The sequence below is a fragment of the Phocoena sinus genome, chromosome 21, assembly GCF_008692025.1.
Source record: "Phocoena sinus isolate mPhoSin1 chromosome 21, mPhoSin1.pri, whole genome shotgun sequence".
Lineage (NCBI taxonomy): Eukaryota > Metazoa > Chordata > Mammalia > Artiodactyla > Phocoenidae > Phocoena > Phocoena sinus.
Genome location: NC_045783.1, coordinates 19,347,530 through 19,360,234, shown reverse-complemented (window position 1 = coordinate 19,360,234; position 12,705 = coordinate 19,347,530). Strand labels below are relative to the sequence as shown.

The 12,705-nt window shown below is 34.5% G+C and overlaps 1 protein-coding gene across 3 annotated transcripts in view; it reads left to right on the top strand.

Moving 5' to 3' along the window:
• Positions 1 to 12,705, top strand: part of TUSC3 (tumor suppressor candidate 3) — a 195,659-nt gene that overhangs the window by 96,124 nt on the left and 86,830 nt on the right. For all 3 annotated transcript variants that reach the window (XM_032618595.1, XM_032618594.1, XM_032618596.1), the window contains one exon: positions 1,695 to 1,835. In XM_032618595.1, coding sequence (XP_032474486.1) covers positions 1,695 to 1,835 — 141 coding nt within the window. The remainder of the gene's footprint in view (positions 1 to 1,694; positions 1,836 to 12,705) is intronic.

Genomic DNA, 12,705 nt, shown 5'->3' with positions numbered 1-12,705 from the left:
TCCAGTGGTTTGTAAGTTATTACTGTGCCTAAATGTTTTGGTGCCAGAATTGTTCTAGATTTGACTAGTGGGTGTCCCTTCATGCTGGCTTCCCTGTCCTTGTAACATGTCTCCATCATTTTCTTTTAAACACTTTCTTACTTTCTGACATAATATGTCTCAGGATCATCTTGTATCTACACATCTATTCTACCCCGTGCTCAGTTAGCCATCTCTCCTAGGAGCCTTGGTTTCCTCTCATGGGGAATGTTACTGGAACCAAGATCTGTGAAATTGTGTTTATGATTTTCAATTACAGCTACTTTAAAAAAAGTAGTCTGTGTGCTTTGATAGTCACCATCAAAAACTGAAAAGACAACGCAAGAATGGGAGAAGTGTTTGCAAATCATTTTTCTTATAAGGGACTTGTATCTAGTATATATGTAGGACTCATAATAACCGATAAAAAGGCCACCCAATTAAAAAGTGGACAAAGGATGTGAATAGACACTTCTTCAAGGAAAGTATACAAGTGGCCAGTAAGTACAAAAAAGATGCTCAACATCATTAGTTATCAGCAAAATGCAAATCAAACCCACAGTGAGATACCACTTCACACCCACTAGGGTGGCTAGAATCAAGAAATTATGTCATAAGCATTGGCAAGTAAATGGAGAAATACGAACCCACATACACCACTGGTGGGAATGCAAAATAGTGCAGCCACTTTGGTAAACAGTTTGACAGTTCCTCAAACCATTAAACATAGAGTTTCTATGTGACCCAGCAATCCCACTCCTAGGTATATACCTGAGAGAAATGAAAACATACACCTATACAAGAACGGGTACAAGAGTGTTTATAGCAGCATTATTCATAATAGCCACAAGGTGGAAACAACCCAAATACCCATCAACTGATTAAGTGATTAATGGATAAACAGAATGTGATATCCATACAATGGAATATTCAGCCATAAAAAGGAATGAAGCAGTGGCACATTTTCCAACAAGGATGAGCCTTGAAAAGATGATGCTAAGTGAAAGAAGCCAGTTACAAAAGACTACATATTATATGCAATTCCAGAATAGGGAAATGTATAGAGACAGACAGTAGATTTATTAGTGGTTGCTTAAGGTTGGAGGGTGAGAGGAATAAGGGAGTGAATGCTAAAGGGTATGGGATTTCCTTTTGAAGTGATTCAAATGTTCTGATACTGACTGTGGTGATGGTTGCACATACCTGTGAATATGCTAAAAAAAAAAAAATTGGATCGTGCACTTTCAAAGGGTGGATTGTATGATATATGGATTATAGCTCAATAAAGCTACTAAAAAAAACCTTTTAAAAAGTTCCAATTTGAAATAATACAAGTATTATACCCCCCATCTCACCTCTACTTTTTACCAGATGATTCCATGTTCCATGGGTGAACCAGAACAGCTCTGGGATGAATATAAGTAGGTTTTGCATATATTTAACTGTATTCACCTAAAAGCACCTTAAGAGCAAGTCGTGTTACATAGCCATGATGTTTTAAGGCATGTATTTTTTGACTCATAAAGAGCAAAAGGAACGTTATTTCCAGGTATGAAAAGTAAGGTGACACCTTTCTGAATTATTTGTGTTAAAAGACTGGAAGGACTAGAATATGGTTCAGCGAAAAAGATTAATATTTTTCTTTAACTTTGAAAACTTTCATTGTATTCTTGCAGATTCGTGTCTTCAGACCACCCAACTACTCTGGCACCATTGCTTTGGCCTTGTTAGTGTCACTTGTGGGTGGTTTGCTGTATTTAAGAAGGAACAACTTGGAGTTCATCTATAACAAGACTGGTTGGGCCATGGTATCTCTGGTATGTTAACACATTTACCCCATTTCTTTGTGTAATGGTATAAGTTGTATAATATTAACAAAATGAGCCAGATTATTACTATAATGGCAATCAAGTCTGGATGAGAGGAATTAACTTTTTAGGACTGAAGGTGATATAATTTAAGTTCAGTTAGTCTAGACTGTGCTATCTTCCTTCTTCATTTCACTTTTAAAATGTAATGTCTTTCCCTGTGTACTTGGCATATTACAAGTGCCAAATGAATGTATGTTGAATACATTTAGAAATATACTAAGAATTAGTAGTTTGGAGACTCTTACAAACTGAAGCAATTGGAAATGTACTCATTCAGTTGTTTTTATCCAGCAACTCTTTTCTTGTGTCTCTACTATGTTCCTGATGTTTATTAGGTACTGGAGGTATAAAGGTAAGACATAGACCCTACCTGTACGTAATTCATCGTGGGGATACAAGCTAATCAGAAGACAAATACAGTGTAATGTTACACATGCTGTGATGGAGGTAAGCACAAAATATCATAGGAAGGTCACCTAATCTTGAGTGACGAAGGTCATGACAGGCTTCCTAGAGTGTGTGACATCATTTATGTTTTAGAATGATCACTTTGGTAGCAGTGGGCAATCAATTGAAGGGTATGTCTGGGATCAGGAAACCTGGTTAGGATACTATTAGGAGAATCCAGGTGAACATGATCCTATTTCAGTTTGTACTAAAAGGATTTTTCTTCCCTTTATGATTGTGCTAAATTAAAAAAAAATAATTAGCTAATAAAATGGAAATGTGAACAGTATATAAATAAAATATATTCAGTGATATATGTGACATTTAAGTTATACTAATTAAAAATATTGGTGTAAAATAATACAAATGGTAGCATAATATCTATATTATGCAAAGAGACTTAAATTCTTACTAGAAAATGGAGCTTTCCTAATTATAGTGGGTTAATATTTTTCTCTTTGCTTTTTATATTTTAAAGACATATGACTGTTTAAAGCAAAATATAACACTGCATTGATGGATTGGTGGGTTTGTTGTGTGTGCATGACAATAGCATGTTAAAGGATAAATTGAGCTATGTTGTTGAAAAGTTCCTATATTTTACCTGATGTTGTTCAATATCAACTTTAACTTGACTGGGATGAGTTTAAGATACATATTGTAATCCTCAGAGGAACAATTGAAAACATAATACAAAGAGATTAGCTGGAAAGCTAAGATAGTGATTAAAATGGAATACTAAAAATATATAATTAACACAAAGGAGGAATAAAAGGAGGAACAGAGGAGTAAAACACAAGAAACCCAGTACAATTTAAAAAATGACAGACCTAAATACCATCATATCAGTCATATATCAGTATACTTATGTACTTTAAATATAAACAGATTTAGTACCTCAAAGGACAGATATTGTCAGTTTGGACCAAAATGCAATAGCAGACTATGTGCTGTCACAGAATATGTAAAGGATTATTGCTACTCAGTTATAAGACAGAAATCATGGTTTTAAAAAATGACACTCTGTTTATAGGTAAGGTGGCATTATACATATGCCAACCTTTTCCTCCTGGTGATATAACTATAAAACCTGGAGAGAATGCAAGGCTCAAGTATTTGATGTTTTTAAAAAGTGTCAGCAGGTAGATCAGGTAAGAACATCAGCTTTCAAAATGACATCTAATTAGAAGATGTTGAGGGTTGATAATTTTTTGTTTACTATTTTGGTTTTTCTTGACTTAAACTCAGTTCAGCTTGAAAGTTGAAAGTGAGCCGTGTGGAGCAAAGATATCTAGAAGATATCTGTGGTTCTGGCTCAAGTAGCAGTAAAGGGAATCTATAAAGCTCATCAACAAAATGAAAAGCTTTTGGTGTCATATTCAAAATATTGCTGTGAAGACTAATGTCAGGGAGCTTTTTCCCTATATTTCTTCTAGGAGTTTTACAGTTTCAGGTCTTATACTTAAATCTTGAATCCATTTTGAGTTGATTTTTGTGAGTGGTATAAGATAGGAAGTAGTTATTCACATTATTTTGTATGTGAATATTCATTTTTCCCAGCACTGTTTATTGAGGGGACTGTCCTTTCCCTTTCCATGATGTGTACATTCTTTGCTTTCTTGTCAAATATTTATTGATGGCATATACATTAGTTATTTGTGAGCTCTCAATTCTATTCCATTGGTTTATGTGATTTTTATGGTGGTACCGTACTGTTTTGATTACTGTAGCTATGTTATATAGTTTGATTTCAGGAAATGTGATGCTTCCCACTTTCTTTTTTTCTTAGGATTGCTTTGGCTATCTGGGATCATTTTGTGGTTCCATATGAATTTTTGTATTGTTTATTTCTGTGAAAAATGCCATTGGAATTTTGATAGTGATTGCACTGAATCTATAGATGGCTTTGGGTAGTGTGGACATATTAACAATATTAATTCTTCCAATCTAGGTAGTTGGATATCTATAGTTGGACACAAGATACTTCCCATTTGTTTTCTTTAATTTCTTTCATGAATGTCACGTACAGATCTTTCACCTCCTTAATAAAATGCTTAGGAATAGAGTTTAACTGTTTTTGATGCTGTTGTAAATGATTTTTAAATTTCTTTTTTGGATAATTTATTATTAGTGTAGAAATGCAACTGAATTCTGTATGCTGATTTTGTTTTGTTATTTGGCTGTGTTGGGTCTTCATTGCTGCGTGTGGGCTTTCTTCGCTAATCCTTGTTGCGGTGCGCAGGCTTCTCATTGCAGTGGCTTCTCTGTTGTGGAGCATGGGCTCTAGGCGTGTGGGCTTCGGTAGTCGTGGCACACGGGCCCAGCAGTGGCACAGGGGCTTAGTTGCTCCACAGCATGTGGGATCTCCCTGGACCAGGGCTCAAACCTGTGTCCCCTGCATTGGCAGGCAGATTCTTAACCACTGCACCACCAGGGAAGTCCTTGTATGTTGATTTTGAATCCTGCAACTTTAGTGAAGAAATCAGCGATTAGTTCAAACCCTTTTTTGGTGCAGTCTTTAGGAAGATCGTATCATCTGCAAACACAGTTTCACTTCTTTTCTGATTTGAATATCCACTATTTCTTTTTCTTGCCTAATTGCTCTAGATAGTACTTTAGTACTATGTTGAATAAGATTGATGATAGGACACCCTTTCTTGTTCCTGATCTTAGAGGGAAAGCTTCCAGCCTGTCACAGTTGAACATGATATTAGTTGGGAGCTTATTGTATCTGGCTTTTATCATGTTGTTGTACATTCTTTCTATACCCGATTTATTGAGTTTTTATCATGAAAGGATGTGGAATTTTGTCAAATGGTTTTTCTATATCAACATCAATGATCATGTGAGTTTTATTCATTTTGTTAATTGATATATCTCATTGATTGATTTGCAGATGTTGAATCATCTTTACATCCCAGGGATAAATCCTAATTTTTAATGGTGTATGATTCTTTTAATGTGCTGTTGAATTTGGTTTACTGTATTTTGTTGAGAATTTTTCATGTATATTCAGCAGGGATATTGATCTGTAGCTTTATCTTTTCGTATCGGTGTAATACTGGCCTCATACAATGAGTTGGGGAGTGTTCCCTCTTTAATTTTTTGGAAGAGTTTGAAAAGGATTGGTATTAATTCTTCTTTAAATATGTGGTAGTATTTTCCAGGGAAACCATCTGGTCTTGGGCTTTTCTTTGTTAGGAGGTCATTAATTATTGATTCAATCTCCTTACTTGTTATAGGTCTGTTCAAATTTTCTATTTCTTCATGATTCAGTCTTGATAGGTTTGTGTTTCAAGGGTTTATCTGTTCTAGGTTATCCAATTTGTTGGCATACAGTTGTTCATAGTAGTCTCTTATAATCCTTTGTATTTCTGTAGTTTGAGTTTAATGTCTCCTCTTTCATTTTTTATTTTATTCATTTACCTTGTCACTTGCAATCATTTTTTCCTTCATGTCTATTTTGTTTGATGAGTGCATAGCTACTCTGTTTTTTCTTTTGGTTTCCACTTGTGTGAAATATCTTTTTCCATCCCCTTTTTTGAAAGTATTTGTCTCCTTGAAGCTGAAGTGAGATTCTTGAGGGCAGCATATAGTTATGTCTTTCTTTTTTATCCATTTGTTCACTCTGTGCCTTTTGTTTGGATAAATTCATTTATATTTAAAGTAACTTTTGATAGATAAGGATTTACTAATGTTATCTTATTAACTGTTTTCTAGTACCATATTACAGTTTTAGAGTATTCTGAATTTGACTATATACTTGCCTTTACCAGTGTGTTTAGCATGAAGAATGTTTTTCAGTATTTCTTGTAAGGCAAATCGATTGGTGATGAACTTCTTACCTTTTGTTTGTCTGGGAAAGTTTTTATCTATCCTTCATCCCTGAAGGACAACTTTGCCAGGTAAAGTTCTCTTGGTTGGCATTTTTTTTTTCTTGTAGCATTTTTAATGCTTCTTTTCACTGTCTCCTGGCTTGCAAGGTTTCTGCTGAGAAATACACTGATAGTCTTAAGGGGGTGTATCTTGGAGAAGATGATTTAGGGTTGAAATTTGGTGGTACTATGCTGGGAGAACAGTATTTTGCAAAGTGGAGAAAATAAATTAGGGCAGGATTGTTCACGTGATTGTGTTTAGCAAATATGCTTAGAGAGAGTAGTTTTGAAAATAAGTCTACTTTTTAGTAACTTTACTGCTGTTAAAAACTATCTTTTTTTTCCCCTCAATTTTAATTACACCAGGAAGGGACATTCCCTAGGGATAACCTCTAATAAGCAAAGCAATCCTTTGACTTTTTCCTATGTTTATAAAGACCTTTATGTAAATTATCCATATGTATACGTATTTTTAAAAATATATTGTTCAGTGACAGTTGTATTTGATTCCTAATTGTGAAAATTCAGATTTAATTCTGTTTTGGGGGTTCTTTTCATCAGGCATTATTTCTTAAACTTTCTGCCCCTGTCTTCTTTTCTCCTGGGACTCCAGTAATGCACAGATATTTCCTTTTAGAGATATCCCATAGTTTAGGTAGGTTTTTGTCACTCTTTTCTATTCTTTTCTCTGTTCCCCCTGACTGGATAATTTCAAGTGATCTTTACAGATTCTTTCTTCCACTTGATCCAATCTGATGTTGATATTCTCTGTGGCATTTTTTCATTTTATTTGTCATATTCTTCGCTCCCAAATTTCTATTTGATTCCTATCTCTCTGTTAAACTTCTCATTTTGTTCATGTATTATTTTTCTGATTTTATGGAATTATCTTTGTGTGTTTTCTTGTAGCTCATTGACAAAACAACTATTTTGAATTCTTTATTAGTTGGTCACTGGAAAATTGTACTCCTTTGATGGTGTCATGTTCCTTGAAATTGAAGTCTTGCATTGCTTTCTTCATATTTGAAGAAGTGTACCTCTTCCAAAATTAGGTGGCTTTGGGAGAGAAATTCCTTTCTTCAGTCATGTTAGGGACTCTGAGGCTTTCTCGGATCTTTTCTGTGGATAAGCCTGTTCCGTCTTGTGGGCATACTCAAGATTGTATCCTTTCTCTCAATCTTGTAAAGCTAGGTTGGGTGCTGATAGCCTCCCATTTGCTCACTTTCCCTAGGGTGTTGCTGAATGCTCTAGTTTGTCCTGCGGAGTTGACTGGCTTTCTGCACGTGCCAGTAGCTGTCACAAAGGCTTACTTTCACCACCTTCAGGGTATGCCATGGTATATGGCAAATGCTGCTTATGAACATAGAAGCAAAAAGTTTTTTGAAAATGTGTTACCAACCAAATTTAGCTAATTCATGATGAATTAAGAAAGTGAACTTTCTTAATTAGGTTAAGGGTATCTTAAAATCTCTAGCAAATATTTTAGTAGTGATAACTTAAAATGATGCCTACAATCACCTGCTTTTCATCATTTTACTAGTGGTCTTAGTCAAAGCCTAAGAACAGAAAAAGAAATACAGGGAACAAAAAAGTGTAAAAAAAGAGATTTACCTAAGATATGATTTGCCTATGGTATGATTGTCCATATGGAAATTTCATCACAATTTATGGAGAACCAATAATGAAATTAATACTAGAGTTGAACAGTTTTCTGAATTCAAAGTCAGTCCCCCAAAATCATTAGTAAACAATTTCAATAGATAATTGAAAATATAGTCTCTTTCCCAATAGGAAGAAGAAAAGTAATGGTACTTAAAAATAAAAGTAACAAAAGAGGAAACTTTAATATATATGCATACAAATGTATATGCTAAGTGTCAGTTGTTCCTTTTGCCTTCTTGCAATAGCCCTTCATCCTTCCATTTTTCTTTTCAACCAAGAATTAGTGGTGTTTATGACTGAGTTGGATGTGATAGGATAGACTAATAAGCAGCCCAAGCAAATCACCTTAAAGCACCATCATCTGCAATAATAGCTAGAGTCTAGAAATTCACAGAGAACCTCTATGGCTTTGTGGTAGACAGAGAAGTACAAATTTGAAGTTTGGATTTTTTAGAGTAAGGAAGATAAGAGTTTTCAAGGAAAGTGTCTTAATATTTTCTCACTTTTTGATAATTGAGATTAATTAGTTTATACTCTGTTTAGTATAACTGGATACTATGGATGATCTCAGTCACCATAGTCATTAAGTTTCAAAGCATTTTGGGTTTTGCTCAGGTTGCTTCATTCAGTAAAACTACCCAGTTTCTTGGTAAAAATACAGCACTTCTTTCAAAGTGTTGTTGGAAAGTTAAAACTCCTTTAGTATTTCAACATCAATATACCAAATTTTGTCACTGTTTCAGTCTACTAAAAAACTGTCTACTTAAGATGTAATCCTGTGGCTGAAGTGGACTCAGATGACATTAGCATGCCTTTATTATTCTCTCTCCTTGAGAAGAGCCCCAGAATTACTGTTGAAAGTTAGTAATAACAGGCATTACCGTTTACTGCATCGCTTCCTTCTTTTGGGGTATGTTTTATATGCTTATTCCCTATAATAACTATGAAAAGGAATTTGTATTATCCTCAAACAAGGAAACTCAATTTGCAGAAGCTCACACAGCTAGAAAATGGTTAACTGGGATTTGATTCTGTGTGTGTGTCTGGCTTCAAGTTCTGTATTCTTTTCATAGTGCTGGGTTCTCTAAATCTGGGCACGTGTCTCGTACGCCGGATGTTTAACCCAGGGCATGCAGTGAGCCATTAGGACTGTAGATAAATGCCTAATCAATTTTCTTGCACCTCTGCTACATCATGAGATTTGTTTTTCTTCTTTGAATCCTTGAAAGCTAATGTGCTTGGCATAACAGAAGATATTCTAACATTCACAAACACATACTTGAGAAGGAAACCTGGGCAGGTATATCTGCTCCCCAGTGGCAGCCTTTCAGAAGTCAGTAACAGGATGCAGAGAACAGACATGTTTTCAAACAATACATTTGAAAACTACTCTGAATATAAAATGTTCATTTGTGGGGTTTTTTTCTTATCTGCTGATGGCTTATGAAACTATTCGAGTCACTTAAACAATGAGGTCAGATAAATAATTTGAATCTCCTTTACCATTTTCTGTCTGATAGTCACCATTACCACCCCAAACTTGATTTTTGTTTATAAAGAAAAACTATTTTTAAGTGAAAAACTGGATTTTTTAAGTGAAAAACTGGATTTGTTCAATTCCAGTCTTTTTTTAAATCCTATTCTTGGGATAGCCTTACAAAGTTAAGAGGCTATCCAAAATGCTGAACCATTTATTCAGATTCCTAAACATCTATTAAAAGCAACCAATATCCCATTTTCCTTTGGAAATGAGAATATATTTTAAAATAATTTTTGGCAAAGTCTTGTCATCTGATTTGTAGAAACTCTGATGAAAGCCCCTAAAATAAAAATGGTAATGAACTATACAACAGCAGACCACTTCTGTAATGAAAACAATTATATGCAAAAGGAAAATAATGAGAAAAACAATTCGGTAGAGAATTTCTAGCCACATGCTCACTTCTTAGTAAAGAACAAGTCTACCTCCAATTAGCAGTTGTGTCTTACCACTGAACCTGTGCAGAAGTACTTCTGGGATTACTTAGACTGTATTCTGTGGCTGGTAATTTTTTTCTTTTTCATTATCATATTCATATTATTGTTTATGACTCACAGGATTAAGAATGAAGTGTATACTGGGAGAGAAGGCTATTTATAGTGCTTTAGGTGTAGGATAGAGACAAAGCTTGCAATGGCACAGGGGAGGTAACATATGGAAATGTTGAAACATACATAGATATTGGAGCTTCCTGTTTTGAGTTTAAAAAAAAAAAATAGGTAAAGGAGTATTCGTAAGTACTTCCTGGTCTCATGCTTCCTAAGGGGAAAAGTGCTTGTCAACTACTATTTAATAGGTACTGATGATTGCTTATGGAGCTGAATATACATTGGTTCTGTTTTGGTTTAACTTGGCTTTCCAAACTTCCTCCACCCCCTAAAGATGGAGGATGGTGGACAATAAGCATACACAGTACGTGCTTCATGGTGAGTTTAAAGCAGAATGGTTGAGTAAAGTATTGAACTACACCAGTACATAACTTCAGGGAGTGTAGGATAGATATATAGTTTATGGTCTTCAGGAAGAAATGTTGACTAGGAATATCAAAATGAGTTAAAATGTTATGTTTTGTAGCCCTTAAATGCAGAGCTTCATGGAAGGCTAATGCTCTCTTCAGAGATGGCTGTCATTTCAAACCGGAAATATGAGTGTGAGGAGTAGTTACATTCATTAAAGACACAAAGAAAAACATCCTAAGAATCTGCGAGTAAAACCATGACAGATAAAACATCATTTAAAAGGTCTAATAACCCAAACCTTATTATTACAGTAAATCTCAGTAGGATAGAAGCTGTTTTCTGCCTTTTAACACTGATGCTCTGCATTATAGGATGATTCACATACCTTAATGTTTCTTCTGTCTCAAAGAAATTATATCAGTTTAATTAGGTTAGTTTTATGAAAAACTAATATATATTATTACACAATTTTCACAATTCCTGAAAGGTTCTTTGGTGTCTATACATTATGGTGTATCAGTAGAAATGTATTGTTTTGTGAGTGCTCTGAAGTCAGGGCAGCTCTGACTTCAAATAGAGTGGAATAAGCTCCTTTTTCTTTCAAGTTTTTCTTGAATAAAATTATGTACTTTGTAATATCATAAAGGTACGATCTCTGTGGCGTATTATTTTGTTCTCTTTCCAAGTGAAAAGCAAACAATTGCTGATAATATTTGTTTGAATAAAAAGTTTTTCCCATCAGGCAATTGAATCATTTGCCCATTTGAAGATAGGTATGTCCGTTATTTCTGTGTATTATAGTTTGGGTCAGGAGTATGGCAACAATATAATGAATTAATATCTTCTTAGGGTGTATTTTTCTTAATTTTTCCTTCAGGAGGATAGATAATGTTCTCACTAAACTTGAAGAACATTTTAAAATTACTCATAGATGGACCTGCCTTTTTTTTTTTTTGCATTTGAATGTGGTGGTCTGAGTTTTTTGCTTATTATAAAGTCACCAGTAAGCCTCAATGTGAAGATCCAGTACATGGAGTGACCACCTAGCTTCTATACTCCATTTATCATAAGATTTCTCAATAGAGGGAACATAATAAAGGCCCTACATGACAAGCCCACAGCTGACATGGTACTCAGTGGTGAAAAGCTGAATGCTTTTCCTCTAAGATCAGGAAGAAAGCAAGGATGTCCACTCTCACCACTTTTATTTGACATATTCAAAGTCCTAGCCAGAGCAATTAAGCAAGAAAAAGAAATAAAGGACATCCAAATCAGAAAGGAAGAAGTAAAACCATCACTATTTTCAGATAACATAATACTGTATATAGAAAACCCTGAAGACTCCACCAAAAAACTACTACAATTAGTAAATGAATTCAATAAAGTTGCAGGCTAAAAAAAATCAATATATAGAACTATGTGGCATTTCCATATACTAATATCAAACTATCAGAAAGAGAAATTAAAAAACCAATTCCATTTACAATTCATCAAAAAGAATAAAATACCTAGGAATAAGTTTAACCAAGCAGTTGAGAGAACTGTACACCAAAACCTATTAAGATATTGATGAAAGAAATTGAAGATGATACAAATAAATGGAAAGTTATATCATGCTCATGGATTGGCAGAACTAGTATTGTTAACATTAACTACCAAATATTATACTACTCAAAGCAATGTACAAATTCAGTGCCATAACTACCAAATATTATACTACCCAAAGCAATGTACAAATTCAGTGCCATCCCTATCAAAATTCACAGAAATAGAAGAAATCCTAAAGTTTGTATGGTTCCATAAAAGACCCTGAATAGCAAAATCAATCTTAAAAACAAAGTTGGAGGCATCACGCTCCCTGATTTCAAACTTTACTACAAAGCTGTAGTAATCAAAATATAATGGCATTGGAATAAAAATGGACATACAGATCAATGGAACAGAATAGAGAGCCCTGAAATAAACACACACATATGTGGTCAATTAATTTATGACAAAGTAGCCAAGAATATACATTGGGGAAGGACAGTCTCTTCAATAAATGGTATTGGGAAAACTGGACAGCCACATGCAAAGGAATAAAACTTGACCCCTACCCTTACCCTGTACACAGAAATTAACTCAAAATGGATAAAAGAGTTGAATGTAAGACCTGAAACGATAAAACTCCCAGGAGAAAACCTAGGTGGTAAGCTCTTTGATGTTGTTCTTGGTGATAAGTTTTTGTATTTGACATCAAAAACCAAGGCAAAACAAGCAAAAATAAACAAGTGGGACTACATCAAACTAAAAAGCTTCTGCCTAGCAAAGGTCGACAAAATGAAAAGGCAACC